At 38.5% G+C, this 22,814-nt stretch overlaps 1 protein-coding gene across 1 annotated transcript in view; it reads right to left on the bottom strand.

The window, feature by feature from the left end:
* CD109 (CD109 molecule) overlaps positions 1-22,814 on the bottom strand; it is a 70,425-nt gene that overhangs the window by 36,258 nt on the left and 11,353 nt on the right. Inside the window, exons 3-14 of the mRNA XM_041477478.1 lie at positions 19,374-19,402; positions 15,540-15,770; positions 15,271-15,396; positions 9,323-9,362; positions 8,758-8,842; positions 6,346-6,442; positions 5,162-5,297; positions 4,205-4,314; positions 2,256-2,495; positions 1,832-1,933; positions 1,679-1,741; positions 51-227 (exon numbers count right to left, since the gene is read on the bottom strand). Of these exons, the coding sequence (XP_041333412.1) occupies positions 51-227; positions 1,679-1,741; positions 1,832-1,933; positions 2,256-2,495; positions 4,205-4,314; positions 5,162-5,297; positions 6,346-6,442; positions 8,758-8,842; positions 9,323-9,362; positions 15,271-15,396; positions 15,540-15,770; positions 19,374-19,402 (1,436 nt within the window). The remainder of the gene's footprint in view (positions 1-50; positions 228-1,678; positions 1,742-1,831; positions 1,934-2,255; positions 2,496-4,204; positions 4,315-5,161; positions 5,298-6,345; positions 6,443-8,757; positions 8,843-9,322; positions 9,363-15,270; positions 15,397-15,539; positions 15,771-19,373; positions 19,403-22,814) is intronic.

The following is a 22,814-nucleotide window of genomic DNA, read 5'->3' as shown; positions in this document are numbered from 1 at the left end:
ACAACACCCAGACAAAATCATGGTCTCAGATTCAAGTTCAATACAATTACCTTGTCATCCAAAGCAGGCTGGATGGGGACAGTGAGGGCATCATTTACAACCACTCCAAGCTCATCTACATAGAATACAAGTATAGATATCAAAGGAGCCCAGGAATTTTCTGCTGTTAAAGTGAATGTTTTTGTAGACTTTGTGCCAAAAGCCATAATTTGTTCTTTAGATAATACCTGAAAGAGAGAAAAAAAATTAAACACTCAAATTGTTGGTGCCCTCAATATGTCATCAGCAATTGGTTCTACAAGTAGCTGCTAAAGAAGAGACACATAGCTGTGATTTATTATTTTTTCCACTAACTGGTAGGCCAGTTCTCTGAAAATGGGCATGGTATCTGATGTAATATTTAAATAATATATTTTTTCCCATGTTTTAATTGCTGTATCACTATGGACAAGTAAAGAACTACACCAAGTGCACACATATGATATCAGAACATAAATATACAACAGTAATAGGGTTGGCTCATGAGGGTTATCATGTGTAACATGTGGATTATCACGTGTAACAGCATTTGAGTTTGGATCAGGCACATAGTTTTAAAAGCAAACCTCCAGAACACCCCTACTTAGAACACCTGGTTTGCCTCACGGAGAGTATGAACTAGAGTTCAGTAATGTGCTCCAGTTAAAAGTAGACATTCATTTTAACAGATCAGATTAGAGCTAGTCTGAAGCTACTCCTAATACATGGATTTCAATCGTTTCACTCTAAATTTTTTTCCTACTGGATCATACACTTACTAATGAAGACAGAGAGATGAAGGGCAGTTAGTTCCCTGCCTTTGCTTGCACAGACCTGATTTATTTTAAACCTTCTAGAGAGTGTTTCTATTTTAGAAAATACATATGAATGCCCAAATTTTACATGGTTTTCCTAAGTCAGTTTACTGTTAAAGTCCGTGAAAGAAAAAGAATCCTAGCTACCATGGTCACTAAGATGCAGACTGTGAAAAAGACAGGCATGTGTTAAAGGATGGGAAATTTACCATAGTATATATAATAAATGTTTCTGATCCTTCAAGATACAGTAGAGCAGCTGAGCAATTAAGCCACTACCCAAGACATTTATTTTAAAATGCTTCGTATGAATCTTCCTTGTTAACAATGCCCCTCTGTCCACTCAACCATCTGTTTCCTCAGCAGGCAGCTCTTTTCCCCCTGCACCCACAGGCTGAGCCTGACACTCCTGAATCTGCAGACAGAATCCACTGGGCCCCTGCTTCCATCTGCATCTGCAGGACCTGCTGACAAAGCCACAGTTTGGACTGCTCCTGGGACATCCTTGTCCCTTCTCCCATTGCAGATGCTCTGCACAGTCAGGAACAGTATTGCTCTCACAGTTGTGCCTTGTCTCACATCTGCAAGCAGAGATAACCCAACACCCAGGTCAGAGAAGAACTTCCTTACAGTGCCAGGGGCATTCCTCCTAAGGTAGAATAATAGAGTCCTCTTTCAAAAGGGACCTTCCTAGTGGAAAGGAAGGTTTTGGGCCTTCTCTTCCCCAAAGCACAATTAAAAAATGCCAGGTCTCAAATGTTTAATCACATTCCACTCACTGGAGTATTTGTCAAGTTGGTAAAGGTCACCTTGGATTGTCCCCATATGCAAAGCCTGTAACTTACCAGATAGTGATACTCTCTCACTGGCTTGTTGCTTGCAATGTTCAGCTCAAAAGGCTTCCCAGCCTAGGAAAAGCACACAGTTCATATGGATGAGTATGGAAAAACCATAAGTAACTAGACTTTAATCGAGGTAAGTTTTGTCTCAGACTGTACCTTTATATCCTGGCTCTTTGTTTTAACCTGGAGGTAAGTCTGACTGGGGGAGCTGAACACGTCATAAACACCTATGTCAGTCTTACTGCTGAGGAACTCTGCCTGCAAAAAAAACCTCTTAACAAAACAGCAAAATCTGTGGTGTTCATTTATGTGGTACAGCTTACAAGAGCATGGCAGCCTTAGCAAAAGTCCACTTTATGCTTTGGGTATCTGGGGTTATTTCCTTTGATATCATGGTGCAATTATTAAATGCAATTATTTGACAGGATCTCTAACTTTCTTTACAGCTGTAACATGAAGTAACAAAAATATCAATAGGTGACAGGTCAGCTGCTGCAGATAGCAGGACAGCATATCACTGATCCCAGCCCAGGCAATTTAGCGTGTCAACACTCCAAAGCAACATGCTACAAAGCAGTACCTGAACTCTCAGAGTTTTGGTATCAGACAGGATTGGAAATTCAACATCAATTACTCCATTTGCTGGAACTGTGTAGTTCAGGATATGGACTGTCAGATTTCTCTCCTCTGTTGCCTCATTTTCCAGGTGAGAAAGTGAAGAGTGATGGAAAAGCAGGTCTGACTCTTGTGCAGTGATTGTTACAAGATTCTGCCTCTCTTCAGCTGTCAGCTGGTTGCTATCAGAACGCGACACCTTTAGCTAAACAAAAAGAAAGAAAACACTTATCAAACCCACCAAACAGGGTAAAGCTAAACATAGCATGTAACAATGTATTTGCACTCACATCACATTAAAAAAAATAATGCATCCTTAGATTTCTCACAATTTGATAGCTTTATTTCTGTTCCCTAGTAAGCACTGCAAGTAGGCAAATCAGGCAAGAACAAAATTATTCATAACTCCAGGGAATAAAAAAAGAGTAAAAGCAAAATAAATGGACCTGAAAGGAGACGTTGCATTTCAGCTCTCCCAATTACTCTTCTACTTGAAAATGTTTGTGTCTCAAGTAAATTATACATATCCTACCTACAGTCTGAATACCTAATTTTATCACTTGCATTTCACCATCACAAGAAAGGGAAATCTAACATTTACATACGGTAGGAAAATTAGTCAGATGAGCAGAGATAGTGCTGAGTCAGATGTTTTTACGAATTCACCAAATGAGTTGAAGACTGAAACCAGGCCCAAAACTGACAGTGTGCTTCTTCACTCCATCATACATCAATCAGCACTACACCTTAAAACCTTCATGCCCACATTCAAGCAGATTTTCATCCAGTAAAATCATTCTTATTCTGCATTATACACTACAAAAAAAATGAACTTTTATATTTAAATGCATTGAACTAGTATTTCCTTTTTCAGCCCATAGATGTCACTGCATTACCAGTCCTCCTCAGCCACTATTTCCCTGCTCTCTCTCTGAAGAGTATATGCTCTTCATGTAAGATCTCCACTTTTTAGCAACAGCAGCACTGTTCATTCTCACTTCTTTGGCAGCACAACTGAAACCTTCCTGTCTGCCAGCTGCAAGAATGGACAAATGCTTCAGCTATCTCTCACTCAGTTCATCTTTGGAAGAGGACTAAAAAACAGGTGGATTCAAACTGGGATGCTGGCAAAGAAAATGGAAAGCACAAAAACCAAAAGCCCAAATGATCAGGCTAGCATACAGCTACATCTTGAGCCAATCCACTCTGGAAGAGTATATTCAGCCTAAATCACTGCTGTTTAGGTCACATTTCTATACAGTAAAGGCTCAAGAATTGTAAAGTTAACTCCCCTTTTCAAGCAAAATGCAGTGATACAATATGCAACCTCTGCAAAATGTAGAAATACTGAATGCAGATGAAGGACAGAATGAAGAACATAAAATATTTCTATGAGTGGACTGCAGATGGCATGAAAAAGACAGAAGGCAGAAACAACACTTTCACTTGAAAGCTATGTGGTTTGATGAGTTTTAACTGAGTTATGTAAAAGCTGTTTAAATACACAAATTCACTATATAAAGTATATATTTGTATGTGTGTATGTGTGCATATACATATATATAGTTACTTAGATATACAAATACTATAAAGAGGTTTGAAAGTTAATAACTAATTTGTTGTTTCAAAGCACAGTCAAAAATAACAGCTAGGGAAGATTTCTCTTCCATAAGAATGCTGATAAACTATACACAAATATATCCTACCGGGATTACAGCATTCCCTGCCACTTTACCCTTTTCTAGAGCAAATGCCTCCAAGTTTAGTATTTGCTGATATGTATTGTGAAAAAAAGAGAGAATTTGAAAAGAAATTTGTAAACTACACTTAAAAATGCAGGGCAAACTCCGCTGTCTAAACATAGAGAAGTCATATTTGTTTATCCACAGATGATAATCAGACAAAACAACTTACAGTAGCTATGAAGTTCAGAGAAGGCTTTATAACTCTAGTGTAGTCCAGAAATTCAATAAAATAGTCACTTTGCTTTGGAAATATGATGGTACTTGAATTTTGGGAGATTCCTGTTGAATAATTGTAGGTGTTTAGACAACATGCATTTAACACATGTATTACTTTAGCAGTGATACAATTTACTGCCCATGACTTGGAAATAATTCTATCACATTTTTCACCATTTCCGCTCCTATCATTCTTCATCCTTCCAGCTGAGCATCAGCATAAAGGTGGAATATACACAGGTACTGCCTGCCACAATGCAATATAAGATATACCACACAGGGCTCCACTCACACAGACTGTGTCTGAAGGACACAAGGAAGAAATTCATTAAATCCCTAATCAGCCAGCTTCACCTTGCTGGGGTTTCTACAGGAAGTCTGTAATGAAACCGAGTTTCTGGTACATGCATACATTTTGTACACATGATTTTTTTTTTTTTTCTAATGTGGAAGGTACAGTGGAATATGAACTCACAAAAAACCCTCAGTTTGCAAATCAGTCCACCTAGAAGAGGCTAGACTGTGGATAAGCTAGGACCAGGGAACTCTTTCTAATAATGTGGCTTACAAATACACAACATCAGGTAAATTTATGATTAAAGTCAAGTTTGTGAAATTCAGGCTAATGCTAGCAATTCTTTATGACTGCTCTTCTCACCAAAAATGATCAGTCACTGACGTTAAGCTCCTATCAGAATGTGTTTCTTGGTTATTTAATAAATCATTTAGCACAGTACTGAGTTAACAGCTGGTTAAACTATTAAGTTTCCAGGCAAGCAACATTCAGATAATATATTTGAATGTGGATGTGCTGACATCAGTACATTATATGTTTTCAGAGCTCCAACCTATTCCACACAGCAGTAAGGCACTCTGGATTTCTGTCAGAAGAGCTCCCACAGCCACACACCTGTGAGTGACTCAGTCACCACCGCGATCATTTCTATTGGCTCCGTGAAATCGCTGTCAGCTTGGTGCCACAACTGCTCGGCATTCAAGTTCTGCAACATCAGCTTGTTACAGGTTACATTCACAGACCCATTTATCTGCAAGGTAGGAAAAAATAACTCTTGAGTCAGAAAAGCCAAGGACACCTTTCTGTCTACTATAGCTTATTTCTGGTTAAGTCCACTAATTCTCTCCACATACAAGTTTTGCAGTGCAAACAACAGAAAATTATGAACACTGACCCTTTATTTTTTTGTTGTCAGCAACCATTTTTATTAAATCCAGTAGAAGTTCACTACTTTTTTAGAGGCAAGAATGCTTTATGGAAAAAGTTACTTTTTTTTCCTAATTTCTAGAATTATCCACTTCTGCATGGCTAGAACAGTGGGACCTAAGCTTTACAGACAAATACAATGAACAAGTTCCTGCCTGAGGAGAGGGGTATACCCTATTCAGCATCTGAGCTCAGAGTTTCTGTAGACTAAGTGCTGCTGAAGACACTGAAGTCAGACAGTGGCTGAAGCGAGCAAACAGAAAATTACAGTCACTTCATGTAGCAAAAATTTAACCTTTTTTAACAGTCCACATCTTAAAAGTAAAATGTTCTGTTTTGCAACAAGAGCGCAACAAATCTATCACCTCTTTTAAGAAGTTTTCAATCACCTCTTCAGATTGAAACTTTGTGTCTTTCTAAATTTCATGCTTCAGGTTACAATTAGTGCAGCAGCTCAAATGTAATTGCTGGCAATTAGTAGGCAAAATGCTTTGGTTTCTATCATGCTAGAGCTCCACCTAGACAACTGGAGTGCTCTCCTCCAGCCTTGTGACACAGAGCTCAGTATGCAGGGGCAGACATAGGGCCAGGGAGCATTCCTGAGCACGGGTCCTCCAGCACCTATGCAGCTTCTAGAAAATTTTTCTACCTGGGTAATTTGGTACACTCCAAAATAACCTCCAGGCACAAGTAAAAGGAGCACAGCTGCCAAGTATCATTCCCAACACACAGTCTGAATGTAGATGCTTTAGGCTGGAAATTAAAGAGAGTTTAACACTCTCCAGCTGAACTTGGCATTCAGGAATGATTCCAAGCATCATTTAACCCACAACAGGACACAGACTTAAAGAAAATACTAAGAGATGACTCACCTCCATTGTTGTTGTTATATTTCTCTTGTTTGTCCAGTAAGAAACAGAAAGGCAAGTGATTGTTACAGTTCCCTTTACTGGCTTTCCATATGTGTACCTGAAACACATCAGGCAAAGTCAAACAACACACCACCCTCCAGGACATGGGCTCCTGAAGAGCTCTCAAGGCAAAAGATCATATTAAAATCTTATTCTCTGGCCTCAGACATGGGCAGAACACATTTCTACTTTGAAATATGGAGTTCGCCATACTGAAACCAGTTTAGAAACACTAAATCTGGAAGCCCAAAATCTGGAGAAGATACACAGTACTGCTCTTTCCACTACACAAGCTTTACAAACCTATTAAAATTATCATGGGCTGTATGACGTACAAAAGTTAACTATACGAAGCTAAAAGCAAGTTATTGAACAGAACACTGATGTAGCATCATAACTAATGTGCAGTAGAGTTAAAATGGGATGTGGGAAGTGTAAGTAATTTGCTTACCAAATACTGCTAACACAAAAGGAGATATCTCCAGATATTGTAGTTTTAATATAATAATTATTACTATTTATTTAGTAATCACAGTCTAAAGAAATCATTGCAAACAATGTCCAGCTGTGGTAAATCTGCAAAGTGTAACACACTCCCTTCTTAGTATGACAGTAGCAACCTGCAGTCACTGATCAGCAATAAAATAAAATTTTGTATAAATGTTTCCAAGTTATACTTAAAAGAAACCTCAACATTATCACATTGAAACAGAGAAGCGAAGGAGGGGAGGAATGACATGAGGACAGACAGGACACCTAAAATCATTCTAGTCCTCAGCAGTAATACATGCAGGTATGGTAACTTTAAAGTACTTTAAGTCACTATGCAGCCACCTAAGTAATATCAAAGCTGAAAAGCAGAAAGAAAGAAAAATCAAACAGCATAGTTACAGGAACAACTCTGATAACACTGTCTGGCATTCAAACTCAGTCTAAGCAGACCTTATTATTAATTACTATAATAAGATGCCATTAACCTTGAAATTATACTGCCATTGGGCAGCATCCCTGTACTTAACTTGATCTAATAACAATCCAGAAAAGAAAATGGGCTTTATGACCTCTACAAGTTGTATAAAGAGGCATTATGTCTCTAAAAAACAGTCATCAGGAATCAAATCATTTTCTACAAATAATTACGATGTATCAGTAAAACACTGTCACTGGGGGGATTCAACCTCAGATGCTTCACTGGCATCTAAGTATGAATTTCTTGCAGCAAACAGGTACACTTTCAAACACCTTATGAGTATACCAAATGAAAGGGACAAGTGTCCTGGGGAAGACCAAAACAACCTAAGAAATCAAGTATTAGCTGGCATATAATGAATTCCAAAATCAAAGTAGAATGGGGGAAAAAAAGTGAGGAAAACTTTTTTAAATTGCCCCTTAGGAGATTCACAGAATCATAGAATGGTTTGAGATGGAAGGGATCTTAAGGGTCATATAGTTCTAACCCCCTTGCCATGTACAGGGATGCCACCCACTAGATCAGGTTGCTCAGGGCACTGATAGTTTGTAATATCAGGTTGCATGGGCTCTATAGAAAGAAATGTTTTCTCAAAGTCCAAACATTTAATTTAAATAGCCTGCTAAACAACGATTTCTGCATTTCACTTGTAAACTGAGTGCTTCTTCAGAAGGTATTTTAAGTCATTAGATAACCCACAAAAGACCCTTTATTTAGGTCTTCTTGGATGGATCTATCAGGTAGCTCTATCTGGCTTTCATCTCCAAAAATAAAATTAATTTCTGAAATTAATGTGTAGTAATTTTTTGTCTAGATATTTGCTCAGCTGAAAAATAAAATATTATTTACACAGTAGTCTACACTGAAGCCTCTTCTGACTTTCTCAAGAGCTTTTAATTCTTTACCTATTTATGGCTATAGGTATTTTGATATGAGAAACCTACGCTTGAAATCTGCGGTGCTGATTTATTGGAATAAGGAGGATGTTCATAAAAGTTTGCTTAATTTTCCAAGTTGTCTAATAAAATACAGCTACTGTACCTACAGATCTTAACATGGCAAAGTGGAGAGTACCATAAAAGAACATAACTACCATAAGAACAAAAAAAAAGGCATCAAAATACATATTACAAGCAAGAAACATAAGAAATTTTCAAATAAGGTAGCTGAAAATGTATAGCTATAGTCTGGAACAACATTTACCAGACCAAAAGAACTTACTAGAAGTCTGAAAATCTACAGAATCTTGTTACAACAAAATCCAGTAACTAGAAACAGATACTAGCCAACATATTTTGAATAGATGGGGCTTCATTAGCATTCTATTTTTTACTTTGACACTTAGAGAACCACAATAAGTCTCTTAAGAGTGAGGGTGACAACAGTATCAGTGATTTACTTACTTTGCAGAGACAACACCAGTTACATCTTCATCTCTCAAAGAGTAGTATAAGGGAGTTGTTATCATGACATCAAATTTTGGTAAAACTATTAAAAAAAATACAAGAAGCATTAAATTCACAGAAGGAAAATTTCTTTTTTTAAGTAACAAGGGTAGAACACCTAATTTCATAAAGACTACTAGTTCCTAAGTTTCCTAATTAAAGGTATGATGCATTTTTAAGCCAACTGCCCGACTATGAGTTTTTGTTGAAAAGAGAAAAAAGCATCATAAGAACAGCCCACATATAAGCTTCTGAGTCTGAAATATAGAACATTTAGCTTATTTAGCCTTTACATCAGCAAGCTTCACAACCAAATACTATACAGATATTTTGGGAGCATTAACACTACCAAAGATAAACAGGGCAGCTCATAAGATTTGATTTTTTGTCAGCCTCAGAGAAGTCAAAGGTTTGGAAATTAAACTTTCTGTGAGTATTTAAAATGTTCATGTCAGACAAGGGAAGCCAGTGTAAATTAATGGAGAATCACTACTAATTTTGGTCACTACTAAATAACACTTACCATATTCCATCACTTTAAATCTTTGATAATGAACTTGACCCTATTGAAAAAAATTCATATGAGAAAATACATACAATTGTGGTTACATTAGTAAATTTAACATACCTTCTTGGCCAAATCCCACCCATATTCAAGTTAAACTACAATTTATGACATGGTGTGATTTTAAGTCATAGCTCAATCACTATCAGCTCCTGTAGAGACCAGCAGTACATATTTACAGAACAGAGGGACACAGAAGTTAATGTGAAGCAGACTCTGAGTATTTATCACGAACAGCTTGTGCAGCTTCCAGTTTGCAGACATCTATCTACGTATGTCTGGTTTCTCTACTAAAAAAATTGAATACCTGAGCTAGTTAGCATAAAACTACCTAGCATAAGTAGTCACACTCATCATGATAAAACATGACTGACATACCAGCACCGTCTTTGCTAGCACATCTTAAATTAGCTTGTACAAACAAGAAGCTCCTACAGAGTCTATCTAGTGGATGAGACTATTTCTATAACTTGTATAATCTTATGATTCTACATTTACTCAAAAGGTGGCTGCAGTTTTGTTACAGTCCACAGCTATACTTACTTCAGCAGAGATACCCTTGTGCTGTATGTTCTTGTCTCAGCTATTTGTTACTTAAAATCAAGGAAAGAAATCAAGGAACTACATAATGTGCTGTTACTTGTGTTCTCTTTTATTTTCCTATTTTTCTAAATTTTTCACTCATTTCCTCCAGGAGGGAAAAAAAAAATGAATATGGATAACCAGTTGTCAGGAATCCAGATGCATCAGATAGGAATGACTGTAGCAAGAGAGGATAAACTGAGAACTCCTATGGTAAAAACCCTAGGACCAGGACCTAAAATGGAAACAATTATAAATTTTTGTTACCTGATCAACAACTTTGCAAGTTAAGCACCTCAGACCAAACCTTTTATATACCTGTATTTACACACCTCCTAGCGAAATACTCCTATCAAAGTAAAAATCAGATTGCTGCTAATGTGATGATTAAGTCACTGATCACCAAAATAACCGACATATTTATATTCCTAGGTTTGAAAATATACATGCAGATTTAGCTATTTTCACAACATTTGTGCAAATCGTAATATTTGCAAGGCAAAATGCTACAGCATGGACATGCATAAATCAGTCCACAATCAGATTACTATCAGGTAGTCTTAGGAAGACGTATCTTAGGGAAATGTCCTGCAGTGAATTCATCTCACATCTTGTTCCCTGTACAGCTTTTATTTCCAATACTAAGTATCTAATTTATTTGCCAAAAAGCAAACCCTGAACAAAATGTTACCCCAGACAGCACAGTTAAAAACCACGTCCCTTGAATATAAAATATTGTTTCCCATTATCTTAGAAGTAAAAATAAAAATGCTTAAAGTACAATTAAAAACTAAGATAAGTGTAAGTAGTAGAAAACAGAGATTACAGTGAGACTAGTACTCCTGGCTGCATCTTCTCTAAAATGACAAGCATTGTGACAGAAATCAAGCAGTGCTTGATAGTTCAGGGAAAGGCAAAGACCCTACTTGGTCATCTTGATGATGTGAATACCAAGCCAGATTTTCCACTGACACATTTTTTAGCCAAGCTGGTCTGATGTAGGACAAGTAACAGCATTTCAACCACTCTATCATTTTAGTTCATTCGGGCAAGGCTGTCTCTCTGGCATATTGTTCAAATATACTGAAGTGGAAGTTGTTAAACCAGTTTCCAGCAACAGTGGCTTTTGAGACAAGCAGTTAGTCAGTTAGTTATATATGCACAACCCAAGAGAGATTTTTAGAGGTTTTCTTTAAGACAGGAAAACAACACCAAGCCTGTTCCATTTTTTCCAGAGCTGCTTCATCCTAGTACAGGTTTGTCTTCCATGCCTTCTCCTGCTTCTTAACTACACTTACCCTTCCAGACTAACAACATTTTGCTCTAAATCAGCATTTCTTAAACTACAGAACACCTACTGCATTCTATGCCAATCACCCAGAGTAAGAAAACAGTGGCAAAGGGATCCATAGAAGTGCTCTGGGATGATGAGGATGAGCCTTTCTGCAGGGAAGCCTTAGATGCTGTGTATCCTGACATCCAAGAATCCCTAACAACTACAGTCCAGATTCTGCTCTGCTGTCATGAACTGCCCTGTTTTAATTCACTGGGTCTGATCCAATGAAAGTGAGGTCACAGGAACCATTCCCCACAGATTTTTTTTTTCTTCTTCGGCAACTGAAAGTCCCTGAAATTAACCTGGTCTGGGTCAACTTTCTTATTTGTTTCTGACATTGACATGCATTGCTGCTAGAGCGCAGGGAAAGACTCTGGGTGTGGTCTAGGGATTTGCCTTGGAAAAAAGCGCAGTGCTGGCACCGGCTGCATTCCTGGGGCTGCCTTATTGTCTCACAGGCCCTGTCAGAAGCACTCTTCTGCCTTGGCTGTGCAGCTAAATAAAACAGATTTCTGTCTAGACAGAACTAACAGAAGCACTTCATGATTACTTCCATGCTTTGTTTTCACATGCAGGAAACAAACACCAAAATGAAATTCTGTTCAAATTCAATAGCGCCGTCTCCAGAAATTAGTCAGGGTCCCACCAGTGTCACCACTATTTATTATTTTCTTAATATCTGTGTACATTTGCAAACTACTGAATACTCAGGCAATGCCAAAGGCTTTATGTACAGTCTGAGTTTGAAGAAGTGTGACACATTTTTTAAGCAACTATATATACAACATTAAATTTAACCCAGCAAATGTGAAATCCATAACTGATGTAGCATAAAACATGACAGAATTCGCTGTGGCTACACTGCAACATATATTAAACCTCAAAAGCTAAAAAATTCAACATGTAAAGTATATAATCATTCCCAGTTGATTCTGAAAGTTTGCTTTATAGCTGAAGCTTTAAAAAAAAAGTAATACTCTTAAAAATATTCTGGAAAGCTCTTGTTGCACCTGAAACATTACTACTCTTCAATATTTGATCACAAATTTATCCATAACAACTTCCATAAATTAGATTACAAAATGCCATTTAACCAGGAACAACTTCTGGTTGGAGGTGCATGCTACAAAAACTCAGCAACTAGAAGTCTTTCAGCAACAGGAAATATAAGATATCCAACTAAAATACAAGGTAGAGACTTGGAAACCAGACCGTAATTACTCTGTCTTGAGTTTTCCTGGAACAGCTGTGGTAACACCTGAACTTTTATTAAAAATACTACAGGATGTTTAACAGCAGCAAGCAGCCAAAACCTGATTTAAAACAGAATTCAGAGGAAGCACTTCCAAAAATCAAGACTCAGTACACTTGGAAACTGATCTGTAATCACAAGAAAGGAAACTTTATTTAATCACTTAACAATTCTTTAAAGACAAGAGGGAAACTGAGAAAGAAAGGCTGGCTATTTAACTAGAAAGCCCAGGTCATGGCACCAGGATTGCTAAGTCATACATAGATCAGTCTGGGTTTGCCATATGAAGATGTTCCTAAAGCCTCAACAGATCCATAAGCTGGCTGGATGCCATCCAGAGCCAGAGCTGGCAGTACTAGTTAAGGAGAGGAAGACATATCTGTTAAAAATCCCAGTCATATACTAAGCCTTCCTTAGCAGTAAATCGAAGTTCTCAGTGGCCTGTCTTATCAGGAAGAATCTGAAAGAGCCTGAAAGTAAACATAAAAATTTCTGTGTGGGACTTGGGGTTGCTGTTCTATTCCCAAAGGATAAGCACTGTAAGAATAGCCGTTTTTATTGGACACCATGATATAAAACCTTTTTTTTTTCCTTATGTATAATATACACTTGTTTTTCTCCCCTATCTTAATTTTCAATTCAAAGAGTTTAAATGCTAAAAGGAACAATTCAGCCTGATCTCCATTTAACACAAGTTTGCTACCTTTGTATTCATCTACTCCAGCAATCTATGTTGTTAGAATGCATCTTCCATAAAGGCAAGAATAGAGAACACCTAGGGAACTGCATCAACCAGGACAGCCAGGAGTGACACTATGTCTTGAGCTGACACCTAAGGCCCTTTTATCTATCAATTCTCAATGGAGTGTACTGAGAATTTGTCTGGACCCTTTTTGATCCCATCTAAATTTTCAGCATTCACAATAACTGCCAGTGCTGTGCTCTGCAGCTCAGTTATGATGTTTCAGTCATTTTGAAATCACTCTTACCTCCCCTACCTGATGCCCTTTAGCTATATGTTGAAACAGACAGGAACAAAACGTTCTCTGTTTACTTTCTCCGTGTTATTCATGACTTGAGAGACATTCTCACTCTGACATATATTTTCCAAGATCATTAACCTTCTGTAGCATGGCTAAAATTTAGAATACAATCAACTACACTCTACTAAGGTTTCACTTCAGTTGTCTCCCAGCTGTTTCATTAGCCCAGATGAATTTACAAAGCATTTTTCTTTCAACTTTTCAATTTTTTTTTCTTTTTGGTTTTATTTCAGGAGGGAGTGGCACTCATTCAGATCCTGAAAACAGCTGCCACAATTCCTTCATCAATTATCTCCTAATTTCAGCATTATTCAAGCCTTTGCAGAAAGCCCAAGCAGCACTTCACAAACACTTTTTGCTTGGCATGTGAGCTGTTGAAGGAGCCCACCACTGCCACCAGCCTTTGCCTCCAGGTCTGAGCCACACTTCCCCAACTGCTGAAGAGCACCTACAATAGCTGTGAGTGGGGATGGCTTCCCAGCTGGATCAGTGAACTGGTCTGGTCTAGGCCAAGAAAAACACAAATGTTTTTCAGTTTGGGTCACTTCCCCACTGCACTTTGAGTCTCAGCCTGACTACAGCTGCTTCAGTGTGGCTGAGAGGCCACTGAGAGGCAGGGGATGGGAAGGAGTGGCAGAGCACAGGGAGGAGCGCAGGAACAACTTCATACATTTTTCCCATCACAGACAACAGCAACAACTCCACACCCACATGACAAAGTGTTTGAAAAATCCAGTCCTGACATTCACTTGAGCACCACCCTCATATGCCTAAGCCCATAGAAATCTATCAAACATATAACTGGTACTGGCAAATGTTGCTCCGAAGCAATACATGATCGTGTGAGCTTTTCTCCTCTCTACCCATCATCTCCCCCATTATGTAACATTAAGCAATCCTGTTTATACTTGCTAAATGTCTCTGAACAGCCACTGCAAGCCAAATAGGAAATGCAGTTCCCAAATTATAGGTACTAAAAAGAAGGCTGAATAACCCTGACACACAGAGTTTTGAACAGCTAAACCTCCAGCTATTTTTGAAACATGTTCCATGGTGTATGAGGAGTGTAACAGCCTAAAGGACTGGCCTGAGAGAGCTACTACCAATAGCAACATGCAACACAGACTCACAGTTTTGTTTTGCAATCGTCCTGTATTACTAGTCATCCTTTCTATTTTACAAAGCTATTTTTTCCTCAGTAACTCATCAGTCACTGTGAGTTGCTGTGAAACACACCTAGAACTAGGCAAAGATCTATAAATAGTCTTGGTTCCTCAACCCTTGAGACACTGAGTGGCTGCACAGCGTGGTACAACAAATATCTGTGTATTTGCTTGCAAATAAACATAGGGCTATTTCACTTAAAAAGGAAAAAACTCTTCTCCATGAGATCTTTCTTTTATATTAATATTGCAACTCCTCACTTTTTTAATGCCATTTTTATTCCGGAATCAAAGCACAGACCTTAGGATAAAGTATGTACGTGGGTTTTTGTATCCCTCCCTACAAAACCATATATTATTGAAAACCTTGTGAGGTTTGCATAGTATCTTGCCCAATATTTGACACAAGGGAAGGATTTGCTCATCTCATGATCCATGTTTATAACTGGTTTCAGCAAAATAAACACAATTTTATACACATCTAGCAGAAGAAATAAATCTCTCTGTGATTTGGCAATGTTAATACTCACGTTCACTTCCACTTCTATGGACCAGTCTCCTAGTGGAGGGTTCATTGATAACTGAAATTTTTTGGAAACTACACCCAAATCACCCTCCTCCATCAACCACTGCTGAATCAATTTCTTCCGAGGATCCTAGGAGAAAAGTCAAGCTGCACGTTAAATGTGAGTGGCCTTGATAGCAAGATTTAGGTAGCAATACATATGACCTGTATTTGTCAGAAATTTGGAACACGTGACACAATCTAACATCTAACAGTGTTCCTGTGGACACTTACTCGGATATATATATTCAGATACACTTGGTAAGGTTTGAGATCAGGATAGATAGTGACAATCCGGAAGAGCACATCTTGTCCTGGTTTATACATGGATTTATCAGTCTGGATGAACACGGAGGTGCTCTTTGCCATGAACATCAGGCTGGTACGGTTAGAGAAGACGTGCTGGCCATCAGCACGGCCCTCCACCAGTAATTCGTAATTCCCAGAAACACTGTTCAGAGGCAGCTTAAAAAGAAATAGTGACACTCTGTTAGGTATTCAAAATATTTTTGAAGACACTATAATTTAAAAAACATTTGACATACAGGACTAATATATACCTGAACTTGTCAACTTACATAGATTATCAAAAAGAGAAAGGGGGTTTTAATCATTACTTTAATGTATTATTTCAACAATTACCAGAAAATGTCTTATCAGAAGTACAACAACACATTTCCATCTAATTTTAAGTAGTAATCAGGTTTTCAAGAATTTAAGTATCTATGCATTCATATACAATTCACAGCCTTACACATGCATAGATTGTGCTGTCTTTTTTAAGCCGTTCAGAAATTTCTTTGGTTTGATATAATGGGCTAATGTTTTTCTTCATCACTTTTTGCTATGAAATTTTCCAAAAATAAAATATCTGAAGAAGGTACATGTAAGCAAGATGAGCAGGACAGTAGGAGAACTTTGCACTTGTTTTTTTATAGTCTTCAGCTTTATGTCCTATGGAATAGAAAAATCAAATACAGAATTTCTTTTTCATAAGGTGAGGTACTGCTTTTCAATAGCAACATCATTGATTTGGTCTCATTTCACTTTCATAATTAATAATTACAGCACGTACTGTGACTCATTTAGAATGTAAAATAATTATTCTTCCAAAAATATTAAGAAATAAAGGAACATAAATTTTATATGGTTAACTTTTTCTGGACAGACATTGAAGGCTCCTTCAGTGCTGGCAGAAGAGACAGATATCACTGGCAAGAAAATTTAGACCACATAAGGTCAGAGTAATCACTCACAGATTTCTTCTCTCTCTGTGTCTTTCCAGTGCACAGAGGAAATCTAGAGCTCATAATTCAGATGCATCACTTCATTTCCTAAAGTTAGCTGGGGGGAATCCCAGTCACAGGGGTTGAAAGGCTTAAAGCAGAGATGCTGCAGCACACTGGAGCTTTACTTGAGCAGAGCCTTCACAGACAACCACTGACCCCAGGGACACCCCAGCCCAGATGCTGGCTTCTGGACCACCAGAATGTCTCTTTGGAGAAGGGGAAGGGCTCTAACACTGCACACAGCTCATTCCAACAAGCAGCCCTGCTGAAAAGCTTAAGAGTCACATGCTTCTGTTTGGAGTTGAAACTGTAAATCTGGAGTAAAGCTTCTGAAGTTAAGACAACTAAAAACAGGCTTGCATTTTTCTGCATAACATATGGAACTGAAGCGCTCCTCTTGCAGTGTAATGAAAATTACAGCTGTTAACTCAGCAGGCACAGCACTTTAAAAGTATCCTACCAAGTGCTATAAAGAAAGGCTGTACTGCTGTCAAAGCTCATTTTAACAGTGCACACTGAGGCAACAGGGATTCACAAACATGGGAAAATGTCACTGGGTGACAAATAAGGTAGATGCAAACATCTGTAGTGAATACATTTCCTTCTCTGTGTGTTTACCTATAAAGAGGAATCAACTACAATTCCATCCCTCTGTATTAACTTTCTGTTTTTGAAACAAGCCAGGAAAAGAAATCAAGGGGGAAAAATAAAAAAGGCTCTTTTTCACCAATAAGCAGACCTATGACGACATGGGAAGAAGAGATCCCCCCTTTGGAATCTGGATTTATAGAATTAAATTTTAGATGCAAAGTTCCACACTGAAAAGGATTTTGCATTTTCCCCAGCTGCAGGTTTTTGTACACACATTGCCAAGAACATATGATTCACATATTTCAACACCCTCCAAATTCCATGCCAAGTATTCTGCAATATCTTAAATAAGAGGAATAGCCTTAGCTACTGCATCTGTGAAATACTACCTTATTATTACCTCAAACATTCATTTATGAATATTACTATTTCTTAAAGAAGCTGTAATCCCTAAAAATCATATAGGATTCACTACAAGAAATCCAGGACATATTATAATAATTCAAAATTAAAATGGGGGAAAATAACCTTGTTTTGTTTCATCATTGCAGTGAATTGTACGCTTACAGGATTATTTTGCTGCAAGTATTGTCTTCAACTACTTCTTTAAAAATGTAAATCTTCTATAAATGCGATTTAGAGACTTTATCTATTTTCCTGTATCCCTTTACTGCCACAAATAACGATAGATAGCATAGGTTTCTCCCTAGATTTTTATACTTGTTATATTTCAAAAGATCTTTCCTTCCCAAAACATGGTTACATAACTGCCTTTCTTGGTGTAAAGGTCAGAGACAATGAGGTTTGCATTACCATGGCAATGCATTAGGACAGCTGAGGTGCAACATAACCCACCTTCTGTTTCACATATTTATGCCACCAGAAACTGCAGTAATACAACATTTCCACAATTTCTATAGTAATAGTGACTACCTCTGCCCCACCAACTCCTTCTCTAAAGGGTTGTTTCTCAACCCAAATATGAGCAAGAGACATTAACATTAAGTAGTAGGAACTTGCTGTGAAAATATTTTATCTTAGTCAAAACATCCCAAATGAATGGTATTACTATCCCCATTTTGGCAGCCCTAACACAAGAGAGAAAAAGGCCATCTCACGTACTTCTGACTACACCAACCACCATCACGAGTACCTCAGACAAAGCAGCTACTGTTTCCTCTGGAAAAGATGAGGCTGAATCCAGAAACTCATTACCCACCTTCTGCTACCAGCAAATTACACTTTGGACAAAATCTAAGTCTACTGTGGCTACACAAATGAATAGAAAATCTTGCAGTTAAAAAATGAGTCAGTTTTAATCTCTTCAGATAGTGAGAGGGGGAGGAAAATACCCTGCCTAGTTTTAGGTGCTTGAACATTTTAAGACCTGGCCATTTAAGACCAGATTATATTAAGGAACTTTTTTTTTTTTTAATGAAAAGAATTTTCTACATTTGCTAATGTATAGTTCATACAGATGCATTTCAACCAAGTAATCTTCATAATGCTGAGCTGCTCATTGTCATTGATTATCCATCTATCAAACACTTCCAGATTACTTAATCAGAGACAGTTTATTTGAGATCAGAACTTAAAACCACCAGATTATGGGATACTCAGACTTCTGGACGATTTTGGTAAAACTTTTTTCCTGATATAAATACATAATTCTTTAGATTGGGTTTTCAAGATGAATATCCAGGATCATAAATTCAGGATTCATACGCAACACATGATTCAAGATACCCTTTTGGGGGTTTTTTATGTACATTCACTGAGTATGGATTTCCAAGCCCTTAGAAAGATTGTATATAAATATATTTTTATTTTGGTATTTCTCAATTGTTGCTTTACACAATTTTTTCAGCTGTAATTAGCCTTCATGGTGTGTCTGAAATACAGATGTAGATATCAGCCAGTAGAAAAAGCCACAAAACAAATTTCTGTGTTCAAGTTCTATGATAGTTTGTCTTGATGCTGGAAACCAGCTCCCAAGTCCTGTAATTACTTCTAACAAGCTGCAGAGCATTTGATCTGAAAAACCCTTGATTTATTGGCCAGTAAATGCACTCATCTGACACTGAAAACAACTGGGATCACATGCAAAATATACCGTCAACACCAATGAGTGGTAAGTTAAAGGCAGTCAACATTTTCTAAGGAAGGAGGGAAGGAAAAAAATACTTACTACTGGAAGAACAAGAGTCCCAAAGGTACCTGAACAAAAAGGAAAAAATATCACACAGTCAGAAATCTGTGAGATTAACTACCACACACTTACCAAAACATCAATATTACAGCAGTGCTGCTCCCCTTACATGGTTGATGGAAGATGTGCGGTATCTTTTGCAGTGCTGCAAAAGTATCAACACCAACTGACAGCAACATGACTTCTCTGTTTGGTGGGGGCTGTTGTCCATGTTCTCAGCTTGAACGCTTTTCTTTACATCCACAGAGACTGAAACACTTACAATCCATTCAACCCTCTATGCCACCCAAGTTATTATTTTCCATGCATTCTGCAGCCCAGATAAAGACTAAAATTTTTGAAACCACGCACAGGATTTATCACTCTTAAGGAAAGGAGAACCCAGAATTAACCTCACGGAATTATGTCACCATGGGAAAAAACAACTAACATATCAATATATTTGGGTTAATATAACTTATTGCTTTAACTATTTCAAATAATGTGGCTTCAAATATTTTTAGAATCCAAATAAATGTCCTGTAAAACTCCTGGATATCATTATATCATGAAGCCATTAGTGTCACAGCTCTTATCTTAATTACATCATGAATTATAGAACAGAACAGAATAGAACAGAACATTCCAGTTGGAAGGGATCTGATGACTTCAGGGCTCACCAAAAGTTAAAGCATGTTATTAATGGCATTGTACAAAATCCTCTTAAACACTGACATGTTTCAGATGTCAATTGCATCTCTAGGGAACCTGTTCCAGTGGTGGACCACCCTCCCAGTAAAGAAATACTTCCTAATGTCCTGTCTGAAGCGCTGCTGCTGCAGCTCTCACACCTCGTACCACTGGATACCAGGCAGAAGAGATCCCACCTCTGTCTCCACTTGGCCTCCTCAGAAAGCTGTAGATAGCAACGGGAGTGCCCCTCAGCCAGACTAGAGGAACCAAAGCCTTTAGCTGCTCCTCACAGGACACGTCTTTGAGCCCTGTTGCCAGTTTTGTTGCCCTCCTCTAGACGCACTGAAGGACCTCCTAAAGCTGGGGGGCCCAGAAGCACACAGAGTACTCAAGGTGAGGCAGCACCAAGGCTGAATGCCATGGGATAATCACCTCTCTTGACTGGCTGGTGATGCTGTGCTTGATGCACCTTCAAGTACGTGGTTCCCCCTCTTGGCTGCCAAGGCACACTGCTGACACATATTTGCTTCTGCTGATCCTATTCAGTTAGACCTTTTTGTATCTCCTAAAAAGTCACAGGTTTATACCTATCTTTTACTGAGCTGTTTCATAGAGTAAGGAAAAAAAAATCTATTTATTTATTTATTAATGTCCTCCTTGATTCTGGACCTAAAGGCATTGCTTCCAAGATAAAGCAATTACTCGACCTCTGAACTTCAATAAATGTTAGTTTTAGAAGTCAATGAATTATTTCCTTTGACAATGGCAAACAGAAGGAATCTCAGTGAACTGCATACAGGTTGTCCTGACTGCTTCCAGAGCACGAAAGGAAAAATGCTATCCAGTATGTACCATCATCCAAATTATAAACTGGGTTAAACCAAATGACTCACATCCCACAGATTAAGTCTGTGGGTAGCACACTCCAGTACTTCATTCTGGTACTCAAAACCTTAACAGGCATGGGCAATACTGGGCCTAAGGAACACAGTTCTTTCCACAACATGTTTATGTTGCTGTTAAACCTGTATTTTTTTTCATATCGTCTCTCTCTTCACTTGAGAAGCATCTCATGCAGTCATTAACTCTGAGCAACCTCACTGGCGTTTGAGGTTTTCCACACAGCAGTGTCTGGCAAAATACTTTTCTCAGTAGCCAGTGTAGAGGACAAACTGCCCCAATTCACAGTGGCAGGGAGCCCTCACACTTGGCACACAGAGAAGCATTATGAAGTCTTGCAGAGTACCTGATCCACAGGCAATGTAAACACCTCTAGATGCACTGATACATTTATTCCCAACATCTACCCAAACAACCCCATGCTCAAACAATTGCACTAAGAGATACAATTGTAGCTAGAAGAAACTTTTGTCTTCCTCAGGACAGAGTAAGTTACTGCCAAGTAGGAAAAATTTTTCTTAGGGCATTATATTTCATTGTAAAGGGAGGAAGATGCATTGTAAATGGCAACAGAGATGGTACAAAGTTACCTCCTGAAATTTCTCTCAGTTATACACTAAAATCCCAACCCTTCTCTTGTTTCTTTCCTTCTCTGAAATAAGGCTGTGCTAAAGCTGGGATCTGTACAACCACAACCCATAATACCAGAGGAAAAAAAAATCTTTGTCACTGCTGATAATTGGTTATGAACAAGGAATAGAAACCATTTACCACGTGTGTCTGAGTGGATATGCACAGGGCTGTTCTGCTACGCTACCCTTAATCTAATCCACACAACTAATTACAGCAATGGCAAAAGGAGTGACTTGACCCTGGGAGACACAAATCTGATTTTTTACCACAGCCCACACCATGGGGTTTCTATTTCCATCTTTACCCCTCCTGTGCAAACACACTGGTACCCACACACCGCAAGGGCAGAGTGACGAAGGGAACCGCTGCGGCAGTCCTGTGCAGCACCCACCAGCTTGCAAAGCAACCTTAGCAGGGCAGGCACTTCAAAGCGTTCTCATCAGGGCAGTGCCTGCTTGCCTCCACCTGTTTTGAGAACAACTGGCATGCAAAAAACCAGAAATCTTATGGCAGGGTTTCTTTCCTGTTCCCAAGCCTGGGAGATCTAACATCAGGTCTGAGCTAGGTAAAAATGTAATGCAGATGGGGAAAGACTTGGGGAGGAGGGAGATTTATATCACAGTTGCATTTGTGCAACTCAGGATTTACCTTCAGAGACAGTGCTAGGGAGCCACAGCCTCCCTGTAACAAAGCCCAGAGCACTGTCTAATTCCCAGCCAGTGAGAATCATAAAAGAGGCTCCAGGGCATGAGGTAATCTTCCAGTTTATGTCACTACGTAATTATTTTGCTATGAATTGAGCAGCCTGGGCAGATCTGAAATTCTTTAGCATTGCAGTGGATTCTCCTGTCATGCAAGATTTTCCCATGTTCTCAGAGACTATCAAGCTGCAGTCAAATCCCTGGAGCTCTGTTCAACTATGCCTAGGGATGACTTTGGACATGCTCAAGCAAGAGCTAAAGGCAAAACATTTCCTTTACGCCAATGCTGAATAGTGGAAATTCGCAAATTTTTCTGTTCACTTGATGAATTAAAGTTATATTTAATCATACTGCAATTTCAGGTTTATAAGGAATTAACCATGGTCCAACAGCTAGCACATATCACTGCTCTGCTGCAAGCCCTCCTGTTGTGTAGCTGACTTTTACCCACATGCAGCATGCAACACTCCCACAAGATCAGTCAAGTCTGGCATCTACTGTTGCCAGAAATGGC

The sequence above is a fragment of the Pyrgilauda ruficollis genome, unplaced genomic scaffold (assembly GCF_017590135.1).
Source record: "Pyrgilauda ruficollis isolate IOZ18807 unplaced genomic scaffold, ASM1759013v1 scaffold40, whole genome shotgun sequence".
Taxonomy (NCBI): Eukaryota; Metazoa; Chordata; class Aves; order Passeriformes; family Passeridae; genus Pyrgilauda; species Pyrgilauda ruficollis.
Note: the sequence above shows the minus strand (reverse complement) of the source record. Positions and strands in the feature narration are given on the sequence as shown.